The 24759-nt window shown below is 33.0% G+C and overlaps 1 protein-coding gene across 1 annotated transcript in view; it reads left to right on the forward strand.

Annotated features, from left to right (window-relative positions):
* Positions 1 to 642: 642 nt before the first annotated feature.
* Positions 643 to 24759, forward strand: part of LOC148606088 (potassium voltage-gated channel protein Shaw-like) — a 30574-nt gene continuing 6457 nt past the window's right edge. The window contains exon 1 of the mRNA XM_088545940.1: positions 643 to 1664. Coding sequence (XP_088402066.1) covers positions 1062 to 1664 — 603 coding nt within the window. The 5' untranslated portion in view covers positions 643 to 1061. The remainder of the gene's footprint in view (positions 1665 to 24759) is intronic.

Raw genomic sequence — 24759 nt, forward strand, 5'->3', positions numbered from 1 at the left:
TCTAACGCGATACAAAAATATACTATTTCTTTGGTCGATTGGACAATTTGTTGTTATTATTGTCTTTGTATGCAGATGCCTTGTGATCACTGGACAAGAAAAGTATACGGAATTAGTAAATAAGGTGTACAATCTTTTAATCTAGTTTGACATAACTTTTTTGTCTATAGAAATTTTGTGTTCAGCTTCGAACATTCAACATACCTTCAATTCGCTAATAATCTAGTATTCATACATGTCATCCGTTTTACATTCATAAATGCCACTCTCCTCAAATCGTATTATTTGTCTAAAATTTAGAACAAATAAATTATTGGGAGCAATTTCTTGAAATATTGTCTTTAAAAATGAACCGTTTGCTATTGAACAAAGCTATTAAGTAGTACTACTTCATATCAACTTCTTTCAGTTGTCTTTTCACATTCCAAGCATTTCTTTGTTCAGGTAAAATAATGTTGTATTGACGTATAAGATAAATTATCGGTATCGAATCATTGGAAACAAAATAAATAATTGTAAACAAATCCGATCAAAAAACACCCACCTGATCGAAGAACCGTTCATTTGAAAGGCATCGCAGATTAGTCCATTTTAACTATGAGTTCATTTTCACATTTAATCGAAAAATCAATCCCATTTTGGTTGGTTATTGTGAGTTATTAAGGGATCGATAGAATGTTCGTTTATTACTGATTATCAAGTTTTTACTTAATTCAGATAGGTCTTTGGTGTCTTTCCGGAACGATGGTGAAAGGGCTTTTATCAACCTCGGCTTCTGTTCATGGATTATACAAAGAGCTAAAGAGAATTTAATTGAATTTTACAATTGCATGGAACCAGTGTTAGGAGAGGGTAGAAAGCAGTTGTAAGCATTTTTCGTTGGATTAACAGCATGATATTTTAGCGGGAAGAATAATCCTCTTTCTCGTTACAATAGTTACAGTTACAAATTTTGACTTTACAGACAAAACAGGACGACAGAAAATATGTTATTCGTTACTTTGCTTTTTTGAAAATAAAATAGCAACCAAACATGCAGCAATAATTGTTTTTTTCTCATTATGTTACGAAAACTTATTGAAAACCAGGGAGGGAATTCACGAAAAAAATTTTGCAATGTCACAACGGATGAAAATTCGAATGTGTCGGACAACGAAATGTCATCAAAAGAAGACGAAAATGACGATATTGATGACGGTCATGAAGATGACGATTGTGTAATTTTAGATGTCGGAGGGAAAAAGCACAAGACAAGGTTAAACACGTTGTCAAAAATCCACACAACACGTCTTGCACGATTAGCGGAAAAGGCAAGAGCTTCAGGAAAGCGTGAATTTTATTTCGACCGTCATCCGGATTTGTTTCCGTATATTTTAAATTTTCACCGAACAGGTAAACTTCATGTTCCTCTCCATGTTTGTGGACCATTGTGGAAAAGCGAATTAGATTTTTGGAATATAGACGACAAAGATATTCAGAAATGTTGCTGGGTACATTACATTAGCTACGAGGAGACATTGGAAATGATAGAAAAATTCGAGAAAGACGATCGACACACACGACTTGCATCGCAGAAAGTGCCAGAGAGTGCCAAATTTTGGGACAAAATTAGACCAAAACTATGGCGAGCACTGCAAGACCCATACAGTTCAAAAGGGGCAATGGTAAGTTGAAAGCAAAATACAATGTATATAAACAACAATAGACAAATGTTACATGGACTTGTAGGCTTCATATATTGTATATTGACTTATGTTTAAAAAGGTATGAATGGTAACTTTTTTGCTTCAGTTAAAACATTTTGTCATATACGGTAAAATATATATTTTGATATTTCTTGGAAACTTGAACAAATTGTTGACCAAAATATAGACTGTTATAAAATGTTAAATCGTATTTGAAGTTATACAGTTTTCAACTGTTTATATCAAGAGGAAATTATTAAAATTATTTTAGTATTACTTCGATTTACCTTTCAAGGATACATACAGACTTCTACAATTTCTATTGAAACCAGTAGGAATTATTAGTTTCTATCTTTAAACAGTGGTGCAACCGTAATTTATTATTGTAGATATAATTTTAAACCGAATCCTACTAACATTTAAATAAAATATAAAATAGTAGATTAAAATGCAATGGACATTCCTTGTTGAAATCGTTGTTGAAATCCTTGATCAAACTATCACTCTAATACATTGATGTTATTTTACTTGAATATAAAATATGAGTTATCTTTGTCCTTAATTGGATTGGTCCTATTAACAGAAGGAGTTTGAGGATTTTAGAGACTACTCATGCAGGACCAGGCAGATTGTGTTATATGGGGGAGGCACGGGGGTAATTTGGTCCAACCAATTTCTTGTTCAAATTTTATTTGAAATGCATATTAGCGGCAGAGAGGATAGGGGATTCTGTTTTTAAAATTGGATAACTCATAATATATGTTCAAAGTTCCTTAACAAGGCAACTAAATTATGAACAGATCAAAATGTTATTTCCTTTTATTTTAAAGTTTCCAGTGCTTTTTATGTATATTTTCATTATAACTATTTATGTTTATTACAAACAAAATTCAATTTGTAGAAAACGTGAGTGTTAGATTTGTTTTATATGGCAATAAAAAAAGGAGGTCAACTTTCTCTATAGTCTGGGTCGACAAATTTCACTTTTTGTCACTGCAAAGGTCGTTAGGCAGACAATGTAGGCCTCATTTCTATATTTGTATACAATTTATTAGTATTTCATTATATTTAGTTACATTTTACCTTTTTGATTACTTATTTATTATTCTTATTTCATACTAAATGAGCCATTTCACAACATATATTATTTTTGTTTTAAAAGGCATGTGCCAAATACTGCCTTATCCCTCCTCGATGGACACCCTCTAAAAGTTAGAATCTTTGTATTTTTAAACAATATTTTAAATGGATATTTCCCTTTTGGAAAATACAGTTTTCATAAAATAAAAGAGCATTAGTTGACGTGTTGAAAATAGTGAGATGTAAATATTGTAAATAGATTGCTATCATTCAAAAGCTATAATGTGAAACTTCAAATTAAAACTATAATAGAGAAACTTCAAAGTTAGAACTATAACAGTGAAACTTCAAATTCAAACTTCAAAAGCTAAAATGATTCACATAGGAATCTAAATAAAAACAATAAAAAGAAACACAAACACACACAAACCAAACACATAAAAATAGAAAAAAAAAATAAAACCGAAATCCAACAAACGTGCGTATACTTTCAGCATAGTAGTTTTAAACATTGTAGAATATACCAAGGATACGACCGCTTTGTTCTATCATCCAATGGCAAACATATAGGAAATTATGATATGTGGTTATATGATATGACATTGTGTCAGTTTTTCAACATGATATTTTGTTTGTTTCTTAAACAAAGAATACTAGAAGTATGTTCACCATGACAAAGAAACGAAAGGGCAGTCAGTATACATATTTAAATTACTGTGTATGATTTTTGTTTTTGAATTAGAGGATAACTAACGTACACTATTGAGTAATATATCACAGAAGTCGATACAGAAAATAATACCTTGAGCCCGATAGGATGGGATTTGATGTTCTGTTTAGACGTTTAACACATATGTTTTTCTGTTTATTGGCGATGTCACAGAAAAATTGATGTAACGATGCCATTGACAATTGCCGTTATTTATTTTAGTATTTCGGAGGTATCCTGAAATTGAAAATATCAGGCACTAAGAACAATGGACAAACGACGAAAATACTGATAAACTTGTATTAGTGGATGTAAACAAACTACTAAAAGTGTACCAATTGCAAATAACCACTAATCATTAGTGCAGTACGCTGTTTATGAAGGGAAAACAATTGACAATTTTTTTTCTTAAGGGATTGGATCAGTATATGGTGTTCATACATTGCAAGAGCTATGATGACAATGTGATTTAAAGCACATGTATATGAACCCTCATACGTTGGTGTACATGGTAAAAGTCATTGTGATATGCTGTTCAATCAATTAATTCGTGTAATTAACAAGTACCTATAATAAATATGTAGAAGCTGAATGGTCAAAACATGATTGATAAAAAGTGTTAATTAGGTTCATTTATTACTCTGATCTAGCAATTTTCCTGCCAATCAATGAAAGCTTCTCCAAAATGTGTGACACATATACCGATTAATAATTTTTGTGATTGCCGCAGTTTTTCTTATTCAATAAATCATGGTCGGCAAAAAAAACTTGGTTTTCATATGTGTATTTGATTAAGTCACTAAGTACGTGACCCTTATGGAAAACAATTTCGTACTAGTAGTCTTTTTACCTGGAGAGGGGAAAATATCATGAATGCCAACTTTTTCGACCAAACTGTCCCCCTTTCCCCTCGTTTCCAGTCCCCTTTCCCCTCTGTGATTTCAACATAATTATAATTCATCTGCTGTAAACGGTGTTGCTAAAAAAGTATCTTATTATTTTTTAAATATATCTTATAAAATATGAGTCAGGGATTTGTTTTGACGTAACGCTTGAAAATATCTGCCATTTACGACTTACGAAAAAGTGATATTGTGAATGTTCTCAAATTCTCAAAATAATTTTACTTATGATTTGTTTAAACAACAATGAGATGACCCGGTCATATAGTGAATTATCCCACACTATACTCGTTACATTTGAAATTGCATACTTTGATGCAGAATCAAAAACATATATATATATATATATATATACCGAATCTTATAGCCTGTATATGTGCGTGGCACCGGCTGATGTCAATGCTAGCTGAAGCCTCGTACTTTATATGTGCGTGGCATCGGCTGATGTCAATGCTAGCTGAAGCCTCGTACTTTATATGTGCGTGGCACCGGCTGATGTCAATGATAGCTGAAGCCTCGTACTTTTACCCTCCGTAAGATTTATACAGAAAACAACTTTTAATATAATAAATACTCCCAACATTGACATATTTCCATCACCACAATATTTTAAAACATACTTCGAATATTTTCATTGTTAGATTTTTTTTGAGATTAATAATTTCCTTAAAATATTTTGTAAAAGTCATAATGAATATTAAGATTAAAATGCGCTGTCATATTGGTAATGCCTGCTGTTTTAATTTATGACAATTTTTATCCAGCTTTTTGCGTGTTTTTTTTTTTTTAATAATTTAAAGGATACCGATTTATATAATATTGATAAAATAAAATAAAATAAAATATCTGGATAAATATTATTAAAGATATAGAACTACAATACTACTGTCAACTACATTTTCTGTTTACAACGCAATCTAATAGATTGAGCATTTTAGTTTAACTGTGAGCAAATCTGACTACCGTATACCTCACTTAGTCCCACTCAAGCAACCATCAGTAGCACGGTGTTCAAAAGATTCACATGAATAAAAGTTATCCAATGGATAAATTCTTGTGCGACCTATGCAATTTATCCACTGTTAAAGTCTTGTGGAACCTTTACAAGTTATCCACTGGATAAGTCTAGTGCAACCTATACAAGTTATCCACTGGATAAAGTCTTGAACAACTGGGCCATGGTGGTCATACAAGCGTTACAATAGGTAAGGTTAAAACATATCTGTAATTATTTGTTTCATTTTACAGAATAGTCTGAGATAAGGTCAGGATATAGGTATAGGAGCGTTAAAGGCGCATTAAATATATGTTCTGTTCATGCATAATTAACTTTGTAATTGTAACAGTGACATCAAAAGAATAAAATAGGAACCAGCATCGGCAGATAATTAAACGAATGTTATCCATTCATGAGGGTAGACAAGGAAAATGAACACGAAACAAAAACATGAAATAACCAAAATAACAGAAACAACGAAATTTGTAATCCGACTCCACTAAAACTTGGTAGCATGGTCCAGGTACACCGGAAGGGTAAACGTGTAATCCGACTCCACTAAAACTTGGTAGCATGGTCCAGGTACACAGGAAGGGTTCACTTCTGTCCTAGAAACATCGAGTGATTTCCACTTTTTTCATCTTCTTCCCACTTGGTCTGAATGAATCATTTTGTCATTCTGAATATATAATTGTATTAATAAACACTTTACAAAATAGGACTTGAAAATAGAAGGAAAACCCCATAATTATTCATTTCCATAAAAACCGTAGATTTGTAGTGCAAGTAATTGAAAACGCATATTCAAATAAAATTGATAAAATATCAATACGCTTTATTACAAAATTGTATATTTTTCTAATAGCATTCAATTATATGTCATATGCGATGAGTTGAATTATATATAAGGACAAACATTACATTGTAGCTTTGGTTATTAAAGCGGCAATTTATAATTCAAACTGCACATTTGTCATACTTGAAACATTAAAGAAATCTCTTGGGACTCCATTTTTGTTATACATGCATCAACATGAAATAATTTCCTTTCATTTACCAATCTATGGTCATTTCTAAAAATAGTTCAGAACAATTATTGCAAAGGTTGATTGATATCTAGGCAGAAAAGACAGATAAGGCCTTATAAGCCAAACTGAAGACGTCAAATTTGTATGTTATGAGAACTATCTTTGATTTTTATTTACTTTTGCAATGCTTTCATATAACCTTGGTTCCCTTGATTCAGGTACGTCTGATTGTTCAAAAGAGTTTCTCTTACATTAATCATTCGGTCAATATTATGGGAAATGATACTGGTCAAGGAGTAGGTCTCGCCAGGAAGTAATTCTCGCCAACAGAATTTTCGTCCTCTTCTGTGAAACAATTTCATGTCAAAAAGTTAAGAAAACAACGTCAAACATATTGCTGTTATTTTGCAATAAAACATGAGCTATCGTACAACTTTTTTTCATAGAGGAATAAAGTTTTGGCAGATATATTGGCGAGAATTGCTTCTGTCTTGAAAATAGCGAGATATACTCTCTGGCCGTCACTCTTATGAGGCTGACTACATAACTGATCTGATCCTAAGGAAGGAACACCGTTAGCCAAATTTCGAATTTCTCTGTTATTTCATGTTCTTTGTTTTGTGTGTGTGTTTTTCACCTCTGCTCATTTTCCTAGAATCTTTGTTCCCTAGATTACTCCTTAATATTATACATGTTTGTATATTACTTTATAAATTAGGTTCCTCCGTGCTAGTGTTATGCGTTTCATAATTTAATAGTTTTTAGTTATCACATAGCACAGTATAAAATGGTAGTATGATGTATCATAAAAACAAGTACAACTTAAGAACCAAATGTATACAGAAGCATCGTGCCATACATATCTGTATTGGTCTTGTTATAAGACCAAGTCTACTTAACTCAACATTTGTGATGAAGTTTTCATTTAGTTTTAAGATAAGAACCCTGCAAGCTTTTGAGCATATTACATTATTTAGCAATATTAAAGTTATCAATGCAGATAGTAATATATTTAACGGATCTTCAATATCTATACACTGAAAAGCCCAAGGTTTTATATATATATAGAAAGGTCTGAAAAATTCCCAACGATGTTAGAACTGTCAAATTTTGGTCGTTCCCTCCGTGGGATTCGAACTCGTACCGCTGTGACATCTATGGCAACACCGCCTGCACAAAGTCCAGCGCCCTAGACCACTCGGCCAGCGTTTGGAATTTTCATACCTTTCTATACGTTTACGTATCTTCCCTGTATCAATTTGATCCGATGGAGCAGTGTACCGAATAGAGTCGTCACATTATGAAGAGTTTGTATATATATATAAGGTATATATCGAGTAGAGTTCAGCTTTGTTTATTTGAAAATTTTATTGAATATCCTTAAAACACTGACCTCATTCATGACATGGTTATTTTGCTATATATATCGATGTTTCTGTGTGTTGTATATGTTGCCATTATCATATGTCTTAATATTGGTATTGAGTAATTAATACCAGATTTAGTTTTAGGTTTTGGACAACAATAGCAAACATTTTACAAATGGTTTTGATTTGTATGCCTTAATCAGCTGTGCTCTGAATAAATCATTACAAGTTTTGCTAAAACCTAACAATCGATTACATGTTTCATAACATTTAAATGAAGAAAAGAAATGTTTAGAACCCATAAATGAGAAATAAATTATAGCATTTTGTTCCTGTGACGTCTGAATGACAATTGCTTTGTATTTTGTCGATACATTGTTGTCGCACACACGTATTCTATAACTGATCATTTTCGCTCAATTAAGGTCGAAAATGTCTCATACGAGTAGCATTCTTTACTGCCATCCTGTGTTTTTTTATGGCAATGCCTAGACCTGCAATTTATTAATTTAATTTGTTATTATCAATCACATTTATCGAAAATCTCGATAACCAGTTCACATGTTACAAGGAGTAACCTTTCATAAGCAGCATTAGATTCAAATATACAAATGTATGTAGGAAGATCTAAACACAAAAATTGATTGTATTTTGAAGTTTGTTTGTTTGTTTGTTGGAGTTTAACGTCCGAGCAGCAATATTTCAGCTATATTCAGACAATGAACATGAAATTGATGACAAAATGAACATGATATGATCAAATGAAAAAGGGATGGGACACAAGGACAATGGGGTCGACAAATTCTGATTGCCACTGGAAATAGGGAGAGGTGGGAAGGGTCGGGCAATTTAGCCTCCTGTGGCGGAGCCCTATGGTTCCTACTCCGGGAGAATACCACAGTAGGGTTCTTTAACGTGCTGCGAGGAACGTGGCATCTTTCCCAACACGGTGCACCACTATGGTTTGCGGTCAGGTTTTTCGTATTATAGCCTGACAACCCCAGCATGTAACACACCAGGAGTACCCCATTCCACCACCTGAGGCACACAACCCAGTTGCTCTGTGGGCAGAGCGCCCTAGCCCCCGGCTAGGTTTCTGAGCACTATTTAGTCGCCTTTTACGACAAGCTTAGCGCTGCTGCAGGCCTATTCTTTTAACACCCGGACCTGCACGGGGCTATACAAGAAGTACTCAAAACCAAACTATGGTAAAAGTAAGCAAAACCCATTGCCGAGATGTTCTACTATGTGTAATACAGGGAATGACGCCTCAGCGTTTTTAGGTCTTTTGAAACTTGTAACACTGCAAATTCTGATGAATATAGAATATAGTATAATATTATTTATAACAAAATGTCTTCAGAATATAAAATACATTTCTGAATTTTTGACGATCTTTTGGTGATCTCTGTTTCACTATTTTAAGTTAAGCTTTTGCGCTGGTGCATGTGTTGCTTTATCACCATATCTGTTCATTTTTATCGTAAAAAAAGTTTCATTTATAACTTTTTATTTGATATATTTACATTGTTTTGACCATGTTGTACGATATATTTTGATTCAAAACCCGAATCTAACGTTGCATGTCACAGTAAATGTTAACCTTTGACTAAAGCCCCTTATTTACTTTGATCAGACAGTTTGTTTATCTGTACTTAATTTTACTGTATTTCATTTTTCTTTCATATATAGTGTATTCTTTACTCTCAGAAATTTAACACTATCATATTTATTTACACTATTGCCCTTTTGAAATGTCATTATGTTTATGATGTCCGGCTTTTAGCATTATCCCTGTATTTTAATTATCATTTAGAGAAATAAGATAAATTATTGAACCTCAGTTTAACCTAAATGTACTTTTCTAGGCAAAGATGACAATTTTTTTTTAATTTACGTTTTATAAGAAGGGTAATAACAAATTTACCAAACTGATAAAATGAAGGCAATCGTCAAAAATAAGGAACGTTTGTATGACAAAATGACAAGGAAAAATCGGAAAGTTTGAAACTGCTGTAGTGGTCCTGATTGGTACATGCAGGCAATATTAATTGGAAATATGGTTCAAGCCAGGTTCCATAGCGCTCCTCTCAAGCTTCTATAATGACGTAATATTTGTACTATATTCCAACACAAACGTGGAGCATAAAATTGTCATCTGTCAATATCGGTACAATCAGTAGGCGAAACAGTACACGTATCAGAGCAACTTTGTCTAGAATTAATGGAGTTTATATTTGTAATACACATAATGTGCATTTTTTCAATATACCTGTCTATATTTGGTTTCCACCACTTATTTAGATTGTAATGTGTTGTTCTGTACATACTGAGTACTGTCTGAAACTCATTACAAAATACTTTCTGATATCATTGGCAATGTGTTGAAGACTGCTTACGTGTATTGTTGTGTAGTTGAATACTTAGTTACTTTATTTTCTTTGTTGTGTATGTCTGTTTTCCAGGTCTGGTCTTTGTCCCTGGATTACCTTCTTTTGATTACCGCTATAATCTTGGTTCCCTTGATTACTTTGTCGTATGATTCGCAGTTTGTATTTTGGTACCCATTCATTTAGAAAATAAGAGTATTAACAAAATTACTGAACACTTCTCCGATTCATAATCAAGTCAAGTCCAAATTAAATCTGGCAAAAAAGATATTACACCACTGGATCAGCTGGTACTGCAATGGTCCTGATTTGGTACAGACATTTCAAACGAAGTGGTGGGTTAAATCTAAGTCTTACGGCGCGCTAAACTTTCCTTTCGAATTCAGATATTGTCATTGATGTAAGCGTTGCATGGTACAGGAAAACCCACCGAACAATCAATGTTTTCATCGATCTACATACGCTGTATTTCGTCCTAACGACAATCCTTATATACAGATATATACAGTATTTTCGTGAAAAGGAATATATCCATCATCTACAAAAATAAACCAAATCTAGAACGACAACTCTTGCAAAATGTCATTTTCTTGTATACCTTAATATTTTTTATCTCAAAAGTGCAAGAACCAAATGAGAAGCAAGGACTGGTCTGCCACCAGTGTCTGTTAAAAACGAATACATTTTTATGTAAAAGTGAAATTTGTAGATTTTTTAAATGCACGAAACATCTCCTATCTGGCATTTATAAAGTCTACTGTAATAAAAATAACAGAGATATCTTCACAATACACAGTGTCTGAGAGATATCAGCTATTTTGTATTTGAAAAATTTGCCCAAATCATAGATTTGACAGTAAACAATTTCGTGCACTAGCAGCATATTAGAATAAAGTCGGTGGATATTAGCAAATATATACAGAAACATTTAAAAAAATAATAATTAAGAGACATCAAAGAAATAACTATAACATAAAAACAAGAATCGGAGACAATCTATATCCACGATGTATATAATTACATATAAAACTTTATTATCACCTGGCTCTTTATGACAATCGTCGTGTGTAGGAAAGTGTAAATTTTACATAAAAGACTAGGAAAATCTAAATAAACTCAAGTAATAAAAAAAAAATTATTAAACAATCTGGATTCTACCAAAAGCTGGGAGCTTAGGGCATTTGTATCGTAACGGTAAGCTTCATATGTTTTTTTTTTCTAAAACCAATCACATTCTGCCCTTAAGAACAACGACATAAAACAACAAAAACCGTCCAACAATTTAACAAGCATCCAATCAAATTTTTTCATTGAGTGATTTTGCAAATTTACTTTGATGGACAAACTATATAAGCTGTTATATAACGTTGACCTAAGTGTAATGCAATAAAATTGATATGCACTTAGAATTTAATGGACCTAAATAGGATAAAAACGCTTTTTTAGTAAGTATAACCGTAAAATACAAATAGACAATTAAACACGTATATTCTTTACAAGAATTCCTTAATCCTTTTTTTCTATTGATTTGGAATTTGGAAAAGGTCGTATGCAGTTTTTCTTTAATATTTAACACATAATTGTGCATTTTGAGATGAAAATTGAAAACTTATCACCCAATTTACAAAAAATATCGTCAACGTTCAAGATATCACGCAGATTATTTATTAAACAGGAAATACGAAGTTCCAAGTCTCAGGGTTATTTTAAAGTTTTAATTGATCAATAATTATTATGTTTTAATCTGAACTATGGTTCAATGACATAATACTCAAGAATAAGTAATAACAATATACTGAATCGATACTGTTATAATGAATGTACGACACACGAATGTAAACAATTCTGTACTTTTAAACCGTTTAGTACAGAGTTTGTAGAAAAGCAAACAGCGAAATCTAAATAAAGATATTTTGACTTATCTGTGAGGTACAACATTTATGCTAGTCACTTTGTGATGACGATACATATTTACTATCACAATAATACTAAACAAGGCTAAATATATCCCTGTTTCAAAAGCTTTCTTTCTTATTTTGAACTCACTTTACTTAGAAGGTCTGTGTACACTTTAGAGGTCGAATGTAAAATGAAAACTCCATATACTGGATTTGTGTTGCCAGAAAATTATCGATCTTGAACTTTCTATGTGTTTGCTTCTTATGATGCTGATGAGAAGTCCTTGAAGCACATGTGAACCAAACGGTAATTTGTAATATTAATATGAGCGGTACTTTTGTATTCACAAACTATACGTTACTAAGCATGTATCCAAGTTATTTTTTTATTTAAATGAAGTGGTCACTGATGCTAATTTACACAGCTACATGTGGTTGTGAACAATATTGACACTATTCTTCTTTAACGCTTTGTTTATTACGTGAGTAAAGCTACTTGACGGACACCGGTTGTATCTTTCATAACTGGATGCAAATAAATTATCAATTACAAACAGATAGAGTAATCAAGGAAACCAATACTCTAGCGGAAATTAAAAGAATGTAAACCAGGGACAAAAATCAGACATTGAAAAGAGACAAACATAACAAAGAACCAAATTAAATTAACAAAAATAATACATACAAAGTTATTAAGTAAATGATGAAGTCGGATTCCGCTAAAAACTGGAGCATGGACAGGTGAACCGGTAGGGTTGGACTTAATTAGAGGGAAATACCATAAAAGTATGGAATTAAGTAGAAGATCTTTACCAATATAATTTAGGAAAAGCTGAAGACATTATAGGCAAGTAATAATAATGTCTATACAAGTTATATTCGTGTTACAATAATTACATATCTGTGAATATTGAAATATCACAGATATAGCATTCTAAAAAATCTGATAATTTACGGAGCAGTCTTTATAGTAAAAGAATACCGAAAACAATTGACAGAGGGTGATACACGCTTGTTAAAACCTATAATATTTCACTTATATTTCAGATTCAGGAGGAGTTACCGTTCCATACACAATTCTAGTTTGTCATACAAATGTTGCGCTTTTGAAATAAATATCATAGAAAATTTGAGTAATATAGGACTATTGCAAGAATTATCTTTCGTGATATAATTAATTTGAGTGGGACATATATGCTAGATTTTAATCAAAATACAGATATGTATGAAAACGGACAGTATTTACTTAAAATATTTTATATGGAGACATACTAAACATGGTTTATTCAAAGGGGTTTCCTCATCTGATTCACCTCTACCATGGGCTGAGTCCTAATTCTAAATAAAAGGTACTGAAGTAGTAGTGTTCCTAAAGAATCAAACATGAGGTGATTCATGCATGTCCAAAACCCACCAAATTTAGTTGAACTACTGAAATACAGAAACAGTAACAGATCACACAATTGTTGCCCTTTTATATAGAGTGTACATGAAATTGGCACTGTTGCAAGGGTTATCGTTCTTGATATTGTTACATGTTATTGATTTTAGTTTGAAGTGAATGTATGATTTTTTAAAAAGTGTAGATCTGGATGCAGAAATCATTATCGTTATGTGAATGTAGACTGAAAAAGCATCCTTTGTTTGGTGGGTTTTTCTTCAACGTGAGTAGATTTTCCATTGGCAGTGTCTGAATTTTATATGGACTGGTACTTAAAACGTCATTTATTCATACATGGATTCATTTTTCTTCTGTCTTGATGGTTGCTGTTTTGTTTTAGTTGTGGATACAAATTAGATGAAGACATAATTGTGCAATCAGACTGAAAATAATTATTAATTCATTTTTACCCGTTATTTTAATATGATCATAGTATGGGAGTTTTTATTATTACGCTCTGAAATCTAAGGAATAATTTGATCTTGAAAGGTTGTTCTGAAAGATTATGGTGTGAATGTTTAATGTAATAGCTGCAGATTTTCTTGTTATTTTTGCTTCAAACAGTATTTCAATAAAAAAAAATTAAGTAATATGAGTCCGGCAATCCTATGAGCTTTTGTTGCTACGGAAATTGGAGGAAATTCCATTAATGAGATATTGATATGCACTTACAGATGCTTTTTTTTTCAATGATAATAAAAGTTCATATTTCACATGGTTATAATACTGATTTATAAAATAGGTATTACAAATTACGACGTTGCTTAGTTAACTGAAATGAACTGAATACAAATAAAACACTAAAAGGTGATAAAAAAAAAGAACGAGAGGCTTTATTAGCATTAATATCTTGGGTTAGATGAGACGAAAAAAAAAAAAAAATATTTAAGCATTATTCTACTGAGATGTGACAAATTTACAAACCATTTAAAGTGAAAAAAAAAAAAAAAACAAATACTAAGTAACTTTCTTAAAAAAACCTAATAGCATCGTTACATGTATAACAAATTAAGTAGATTTTCAACTTCATGACGTCACAGTACATGAAAATCGATAGAAGGTTTATGCAAAGACAATTTATTTTTGTGTCTATAGGTCATTGACTAATTATTATTATTTTGTTATTTCTGAATTTCCATTAGGTCTCCGTTCATCATCTTGTTGCTTATATCTAGCATAGGTGAAGGCATTATCACACACGTGAATATTGTCAGTTATTTTAGCGTATGTGCAGACATTATTTTACATGTGTATCGATTTTATCAATGCTTCTAGCATAAAGGAAGACAGTATTACACATGTGTATATGGGCAATGCTTCTAGCATATGTAAGGATACTTACGCACATTTGGATCGATCTGGTCGACACATCCAGCATATATGAGAAAACTATAATACAAATGCAGACCTGGGGTAATTAAAAATGTAATAGTAATTACCTGTAATTGGTTACAATTTAAAAAAAAAATAATTCAACGTTATGTATAATTCAGCGTATTTTTTAATGACATGTAATTGCAAAGTAATGCATTACTTTCAATAATTTTGCGTGTAATTACTAGTTACTTTAATTACACACAATTACATTGTGTTAGGTCCTTAAAAGATGGTATTTACTGTCATGTTAGTGGTGAAAAGTCATCAGTTTTAAATATAGACAAGTGATTCAAATCTTTTCTACTTTTTTTTTCATTATATCACATTGTGAAAAAAAAACATCAAGCTTATACTTTTAATATTTGAACATTTCACAATTAGATACTGGTAAATAATCTGAAGTATTTTTGTGAACGTTGAGTAAATGTTTTATATACAATTCTTAATTAAGCATGAATTTAACACCTTTTTGGTACCGTACCTTAATTAGCATTTGTACATTAAAATAAACATAATTCTGTCTTTAGGGCAAGGAATATGCGAAGATTAATGAGGTAGTTAGTGTCATATTATTTCTAAAATTCAGAAGCTTCAAGATGATATCTCTTGACTAATAGAAATATTACAATAAACATTACGTATGGAATAAAAGAAAAAATATAATCATTGTATAGCTTCATTTTGAATTCAGTCAATTTCAAGTCAACATGAATTATAATGTTCTGACTGTATGCTTAGCAACTATGAAAGTATTCTACCTACATTCTCTCTGCCATGTTGGATCCAAGATTCTAACTGCATTGGAGTAGCAATAGTAATTTTGACTATAAAATCATTTTGCTCAAAGACAAACTTACGACGAAGACTGATCACACCATGAATACAAGTTCACCCCTAAAATTAAGAATGACAAATTTACATTTTCGTGTAGTTATAATTAATGGACGTTCTGTTATACAAAGATTGCAAACAAACGCGAATCGATAGTCTTCGTTCAACGTGTCGAAGAGCTGCTTTATTGTTACTAGACTTTTGTTGGATTACACTTACTTGCAATATGAAGGGTGTCACTCGCAAAGCAGGACATGCTTACCCTTCCGGGGCACCTGATGCCACCTCCGTTTTTTTTTCGATGGAGTTTATATTGCTAGTGCTTTCAGTTTGTTTTTTTTTTGTTACGCGTTTGTTTCTTTACCTTCATTTTTATATGTAACCTATTTCATTCGGGTCGTTACATTGTGTATGTAAACCTTTTGTTTTCACATTTGTGTCATGTGTTTCGATTTTGACGTTTTTGATTTGTTCCAAATTTGAGGACACTTACCCTACCGGTGCATCTGGTCCATGCTCCTAGTTTTTAGTGGCGTCTGAGTTGCTGATTGCTTTTGTTATTTTGTATGTATGATTTGAGTTACTCTATGTTCTTTGTTGTGTATGTCTGCTTTCCATGTCTGGTCTTTGTCCCTGGATTACCGCTATAAACTTGGTTCCCTTGATTACTCTTCCATTGTTCACTCTTTGACATTTTTTGCCGATATGTAGTCTCTATCCGCCTTTGGAAAGGTAAGTTAGTCTATGTACATAATAATTATACCAAACGCTATAGAATTTACTCTTTATACAGGACTTTAATTGGAAATGGTAATATATTTTAATTAATTATAAGTAAATCAAACAGAATGAGAACAAATCTGTTGATTGATCAATTAATATCTATTATTTTTTATTTATTGTATTAAATCAAAATTTTTAATATTTTGATATACATTTTTTCTTAGTTTTAAATTGTTGATTTTGTTTGTACTATACACATAAATTCTAAAAATCAACAATTACCTTGCAATTGTCAGTTGAGCAAATTGTTCAAGTAGCCGTCTCTGTTAGAAACATGCGAACTCTGTAAAAATGCGACACATCCGAAAAAGGCTATATACTATCTTTTTTGTAATTAAGTTGTTTATGGGTCTATACTATGAATGCCTGCTCTTAAGAAATACTTAACATCGATTCTACTTAAGTTCTCCAGACCTATTTAAACATAACGTAATAAAAATGCACTGAAGATACTTCGGGTATTATGGCTCCAAGATTTTTTACACAAATGCTTGGAAAATTACAGAAATAAAATTAAAATTTCGAGAACCGTAAAATAACTTGAAAGCATGACGATCAACAATACACGGACAATTTGATGCTACAAAAATGAAGATACATTTACGATTTCAATGTTCGTGTAATTATTCCTTTCTGTAAATTGACTTTTAATCTGTTAATGGTGCTTGAACCTTAATTGGCGCGGGAGAAACCTATTATACTTATTATAATTCGTTATCGCTGCAACTCAATCAGAAATATGAATCGTCATCATGACCAAGTTAATCGTTAATGCGTAAATGACTGATGAACTATATTATTCATATATTTTCTTCCTCGTGATATTCATCGAGTAGCTTGGTGTTTTTAGCAACAAAGAACTGCTTGTCCATTCGAAGCACTTTATTTCATCCATCCCCAGAAGAAATTTTCGTATGGTTCTTGCTTCTATTTGTCTTTCTTGTGGTTCGTCCTCAGTTTACGTGTTCTCGAAAGTGCCTGTCACATAAAATTCAACCTTTTGATATCCTCCCTTTCTATTGAAAGGTCAGCATTTTTTGCCTTTTATTGCTATCCATGTCAATTTATGGCAACATCGTATACAAATATTTGATTTGCCAGGTACCAGGTAACTGATTTTTCAACTTTCCCTTCCATAGTTTCTACTTTTTGTCTGTTAAAAGCATCGTATATGGTTGAAATATTTTGCCAATTCAAAATCTCACCATTTTGAAGTTACACGTATTAAAGTACCATAATCTTGATTAGCATTAAATTCTAATTTGAATGTCGGAATAGCATGCGACAATAACTATTAACACTCTTTTTTCAAAACAACATCAAACGGTTTATATTCACATACCACTGAAGTTGTTAGTATGTCTTGTTTTAATTTGTTTTGTTTGATTCTTTGTTTTCAACACGGTAGCTATAGATACGTAAGTAACGACTATGACACAAAACGGCTGGACTTATCTTTATCTTTGCTAGAATTCGGTCCCAAATTTCGACGATTTTGGTTTTTACAACTTCTTGAAATGCATAAAGAGCATACCAAATTCATATTGTAATTGTTTTTTTTTTCTTGTACTTGGTTGTGGCGTGACTGTTTTGTTTATTACACAAAGCAAACATTTGTTTGTCCAGCGATTAAGCAAAGTTTTACGTCTGTTTAAATATTTTTTTTAAACTTAAGAGCACCTAGTCCATGTTAACTGATTTTAGTGGAATCCTGGTTAGTCATTAACTTATGTTTCTTTGAACGTGTTATGTTTGTTATTTTATTTTCTTCGTTGTGTATCACTGTTTTCCGTATCAAGTTTTTATCATTGGAATATACATTTCGATTACCTCTCGAATCTTCGTTCCCTATATTACTGTCTCCCAATAGCAAATCTGTAAAAGTGTTGGATCGTTTTATCGCTAATCGTAAAATGGAATACATGACTAGAGGACGCTTACCCTGCCGTGCCAAGAACACTTGAGGATTTAGCTCGTGCGCGGAACAGGTTCCGCACACTCGTTAAATCTAGGCGTTCTTCTGCACTCGTGATAATATTTTGGTTATTCACTCTTCCAAATTAATTATCCTATAAGTATTGAACTCGATCCCTTCTTGAACTATAAAGTGCAATTTTTGTTAGAACAAGGCAAAATTGAAAACAAAATCAGAAGCGTGCATGTCAAAGACTAAATGATCTGACAATTTATTTTAACTTTATTTTAAGGATTCTTGCACTGTTTAAAAAGATAATATTTCATCTCTGCATCACTAGATTTTCTCATATATTTTTTAAACAATGATGGAAAAATGAGGTTTATGACAGAGTATCTATCTCGAAAGTTTTAGTGCATTATGAGATTATAACTCAGTTAAATGATATGGAAAATCTTGCCTTTTTCCTCAATTCTGATGGTGCAAAAAGTTTTTCAAATGGTATTTTTTTATACCATAGTTCAACTTCTGCTTGATTCTTAAAGAGACTGACACTTGATAGTTTAGTATTAATGATATTATTGATAGCTTTACTCACAAAGTTGTTAATTTGAGAGATTGGATGTTGATTTGTTAGAGCATTTTATTTTACTTTGATGTTGAATATCTTAAATGAAATGTATGGGCCTTTAAATCCTTCAACAAAAAAAGGCTTGATTTTTTTAATTTGTAGGTTATAGTCTGACAAAAGTCGATTTCACACAAGTTTCTTCTGTAAAGGATTTCACCAAATGAAATACATTGCGATTGCAATAATGACACCATGGCATGAAACGAGGTCATCACGGTATTAATCTCCATCTACAGATATTTCGAAACCGCAATTATGCTTATAAAAGAATTTTCGGTTAAAGTGTCACAATAGGCTGTACCTCTCATTTACTGGAATGTGAAGGAAGGGGTACATTTCTTTATATATGAAAATATAACCGTAGTATTAGCTGATTGTTCAACGCGCAATAAAAACCTAGTAGGAGATGCCTGTACCATGTCAAACTTTTCGGTTTGTGTTTCCCCAGATATTGCAATTTGTTATCTATAATTTTCATTATGACTATTGCCTAGAGTTTATCCGTTCGATTTTTGTACTTAAACCCTTTAGTTTAATCATCAGGTATTTTATTATCTTCATAGATTTATCATGATTGACGAAAGAGATGCCAAATCGTTATTACAGTCTACTTACCTAGCCTTTTAAACTGTATATTTTGTACAATTAGTACAGTTCAAGGATGATTGTGGAATCTAAATCGTAAACTGTTAGATGAAGAAGAAATCTATTTCTTTTCTGTTTGTTTGTTTAATTGATAGATTGAACTTGGCATATTGTGTTAAAGAGAGAGAAATGGAAAGAAAATTTTGAAATTTATTGTCGATTGATTATGATAAATGAAAATCAAATAAATATAGATAATTATTTTTTTTAAGTTCAAAAACAAACCAACAAAATGCGACTCAAACAAAAATGGATCCTCCTGACATAAATATCTAAAGTTCGATAGTGATTAATTGAAATATTTATATCTAATTGGCCTTGGGGGTTTTTATTACATAGTACGTAGTTAGGCTGTAAACATTAGACATAAGAAAATGACAGTAGTAGCATTGTTCAATGTCATACGAGGAAGTATGATACAAAGACCTGCTAGTAGTTTATATATACCTGGTTTAGAGTTAGATTCGAATTCGATGGTTTATATTACGATAATAACTAGCGACTTTTCGACTATATTCATGTAAAACAACTCGCTGGACGTCACAACAAAAACAAATAATGCTTGCAATGTGGACAACCCGACACCTGACCCCTTTCAAACAAGTTCATTTATTTTAAACGTTGGTTTTCTGTCATATGAGCTACAATTGTAACTACGGTCCTTTGACTTTTAGATATAAAAAATTCTTAGTTTTAAACGATTGTATTTTTGTCATTTAAGTTTGAGGTGTTTTTTACCTCGATGCGATTAGCTTTTTAGCATGATTATTTACCCTATGTCTTGTAATTTCTGGGATTGTTCGTGATAAAATTGTTCAAGAGCCCCCATTTTTCGACGTAGTCGGTATAGTTTCGTTTTTTACCCTTCAACCTAAAGGACGCTCTTCCATGAAAATGTAAGTCTCATGATCGCAATTCTGTTTCCTTATTGGCAAAATACTGATAACTTAGTGGCGTTCAAAAAAACTTCTATCGAAAATTGCGTGTCATGTGTTATTTCCTGAGCGAAATATAGAAAATTATAAGTTAAAAGAACAAAATGTTTACTTGCCGCGTCGGCTATCTTTTTGTAAAGATAGTACTTGTTTTCAATGGTTTAACATTGATATTTGTATGGCAACAATGTGGTTATATTAGCATATGTTGCATTACCTGTTTGTTTGGTAATTTGCAACAAAAAATTGTAAGACTTATTAGTAGATTGGGGACAATAAGGCCTCAGGTAACAAAACACTACTGTAACTGTTACAACCTTGTGGTAGCAAGATATACTGTATGAAAGCTTCCAATATAATTAGTTTTATCAATATTCAATCTTATTACCGAAGAAAATGGCAAATATAAAAACAGTCACGCTATGAATAAAAAGACTTTAAATGTTATATCTAAGATTAGGTCAGCCTCACGCTAACATTTTTGGCGTACATCGTGATACTGACATGTTCATGTTAAGATGTTTGAAAAACACAGCGACGCTCTAATTCACATATACACGCGCTGCCACATTCAGAAAGGGTTGTTTATTTACGATATATGTAATTTCAGAAATTCCGTGTTTAAGTCGATAACAACAAGGGTGTAATTGATTTTCTGTAAATTAATAACGCATGTATGATATATGATGTTTTCGAATTAAATGGTTATAATAGAGAAGTACGTTACATACTATCACAGTTCTAACTCAGCAGTCCTTGTGTACTGACTGTATATCAAAGTTATATTCTGGCATTGACCTTTCTTACATCACCACATTGTATCAGTTATTCCTAGAAGCCAGACTTGTCTGACCACGAATCATGTCATATAATTATTTATCTAAATTTGCAGTATTGCAAATTTTAAAATTGATAAAGAACCAAGGCTTCATTCCTTGTATTGCCATTGGTAGATTTTCTTGGTGCTGGATTTTGGCTTCTTTTTCTGTATCGAAACTTTGAGAATTTACATTGTTTATGGGATTTATATCATCCTTTGTATTTGATTTGGATGCTTTTGATGGGAGGTTACTCATTGGAACAAGTGTACAGCATATAGAAATTTGTAATATATATGATTTGTATTTTCTATATTCTTTTCAAGTTGTTAGAAGGATGTCCTCTTTGGGTTAAAAACGACTTCTTTGGTGGTTTAGAGAACGCAATCGTTCGATATTTTGAGTAACAAGAATTAAGACAACAGTAACATTGCAATAGTCTGTAAGTTCTGACCGAACATTGGAAAATATTCACAAAGACTGCCTCCCCATTCCCATAACTATATGATTTCACAAAGACTGCCTCCCCATTCCCATAACTATATGATTTCACAAAGACTGCCTCCCCATTCCCATAACTATATGATTTCACAAAGACTGCCTCCCCATTCCCATAACTATATGATTTCACAAAGACTGCCTCCCCATTCCCATAACTATATGATTTCACAAAGACTGCCTCCCCATTCCCATAACTATATGATTTCACAAAGACTGCCTCCCCATTCCCATAACTATATGATTTCACAAAGACTGCCTCCCCATTCCCATAACTATATGATTTCACAAAGACTGCCTCCCCATTCCCATAACTATATGATTTCACAAAGACTGCCTCCCCATTCCCATAACTATATGATTTCACAAAGACTGCCTCCCCATTCCCATAACTATATGATTTCACAAAGACTGCCTCCCCATTCCCATAACTATATGATTTCACAAAGACTGCCTCCCCATTCCCATAACTATATGATTTCACAAAGACTGCCTCCCCATTCCCATAACTATATGATTTCACAAAGACTGCCTCCCCATTCCCATAACTATATGATTTCACAAAGACTGCCTCCCCATTCCCATAACTATATGATTTCACAAAGACTGCCTCCCCATTCCCATAACTATATGATTTCACAAAGACTGCCTCCCCATTCCCATAACTATATGATTTCACAAAGACTGCCTCCCCATTCCCATAACTATATGATTTCACAAAGACTGCCTCCCCATTCCCATAACTATATGATTTCACAAAGACTGCCTCCCCATTCCCATAACTATATGATTTCACAAAGACTGCCTCCCCATTCCCATAACTATATGATTTCACAAAGACTGCCTCCCCATTCCCATAACTATATGATTTCACAAAGACTGCCTCCCCATTCCCATAACTATATGATTTCACAAAGACTGCCTCCCCATTCCCATAACTATATGATTTCACAAAGACTGCCTCCCCATTCCCATAACTATATGATTTCACAAAGACTGCCTCCCCATTCCCATAACTATATGATTTCACAAAGACTGCCTCCCCATTCCCATAACTATATGATTTCACAAAGACTGCCTCCCCATTCCCATAACTATATGATTTCACAAAGACTGCCTCCCCATTCCCATAACTATATGATTTCACAAAGACTGCCTCCCCATTCCCATAACTATATGATTTCACAAAGACTGCCTCCCCATTCCCATAACTATATGATTTCACAAAGACTGCCTCCCCATTCCCATAACTATATGATTTCACAAAGACTGCCTCCCCATTCCCATAACTATATGATTTCACAAAGACTGCCTCCCCATTCCCATAACTATATGATTTCACAAAGACTGCCTCCCCATTCCCATAACTATATGATTTCACAAAGACTGCCTCCCCATTCCCATAACTATATGATTTCACAAAGACTGCCTCCCCATTCCCATAACTATATGATTTCACAAAGACTGCCTCCCCATTCCCATAACTATATGATTTCACAAAGACTGCCTCCCCATTCCCATAACTATATGATTTCACAAAGACTGCCTCCCCATTCCCATAACTATATGATTTCACAAAGACTGCCTCCCCATTCCCATAACTATATGATTTCACAAAGACTGCCTCCCCATTCCCATAACTATATGATTTCACAAAGACTGCCTCCCCATTCCCATAACTATATGATTTCACAAAGACTGCCTCCCCATTCCCATAACTATATGATTTCACAAAGACTGCCTCCCCATTCCCATAACTATATGATTTCACAAAGACTGCCTCCCCATTCCCATAACTATATGATTTCACAAAGACTGCCTCCCCATTCCCATAACTATATGATTTCACAAAGACTGCCTCCCCATTCCCATAACTATATGATTTCACAAAGACTGCCTCCCCATTCCCATAACTATATGATTTCACAAAGACTGCCTCCCCATTCCCATAACTATATGATTTCACAAAGACTGCCTCCCCATTCCCATAACTATATGATTTCACAAAGACTGCCTCCCCATTCCCATAACTATATGATTTCACAAAGACTGCCTCCCCATTCCCATAACTATATGATTTCACAAAGACTGCCTCCCCATTCCCATAACTATATGATTTCACAAAGACTGCCTCCCCATTCCCATAACTATATGATTTCACAAAGACTGCCTCCCCATTCCCATAACTATATGATTTCACAAAGACTGCCTCCCCATTCCCATAACTATATGATTTCACAAAGACTGCCTCCCCATTCCCATAACTATATGATTTCACAAAGACTGCCTCCCCATTCCCATAACTATATGATTTCACAAAGACTGCCTCCCCATTCCCATAACTATATGATTTCACAAAGACTGCCTCCCCATTCCCATAACTATATGATTTCACAAAGACTGCCTCCCCATTCCCATAACTATATGATTTCACAAAGACTGCCTCCCCATTCCCATAACTATATGATTTCACAAAGACTGCCTCCCCATTCCCATAACTATATGATTTCACAAAGACTGCCTCCCCATTCCCATAACTATATGATTTCACAAAGACTGCCTCCCCATTCCCATAACTATATGATTTCACAAAGACTGCCTCCCCATTCCCATAACTATATGATTTCACAAAGACTGCCTCCCCATTCCCATAACTATATGATTTCACAAAGACTGCCTCCCCATTCCCATAACTATATGATTTCACAAAGACTGCCTCCCCATTCCCATAACTATATGATTTCACAAAGACTGCCTCCCCATTCCCATAACTATATGATTTCACAAAGACTGCCTCCCCATTCCCATAACTATATGATTTCACAAAGA

Source organism: Perna viridis, chromosome 9, assembly GCF_037379345.1.
Source record: "Perna viridis isolate PV_CMFRI_1.1 ecotype Kerala chromosome 9, ASM3737934v1, whole genome shotgun sequence".
Lineage (NCBI taxonomy): Eukaryota > Metazoa > Mollusca > Bivalvia > Mytilida > Mytilidae > Perna > Perna viridis.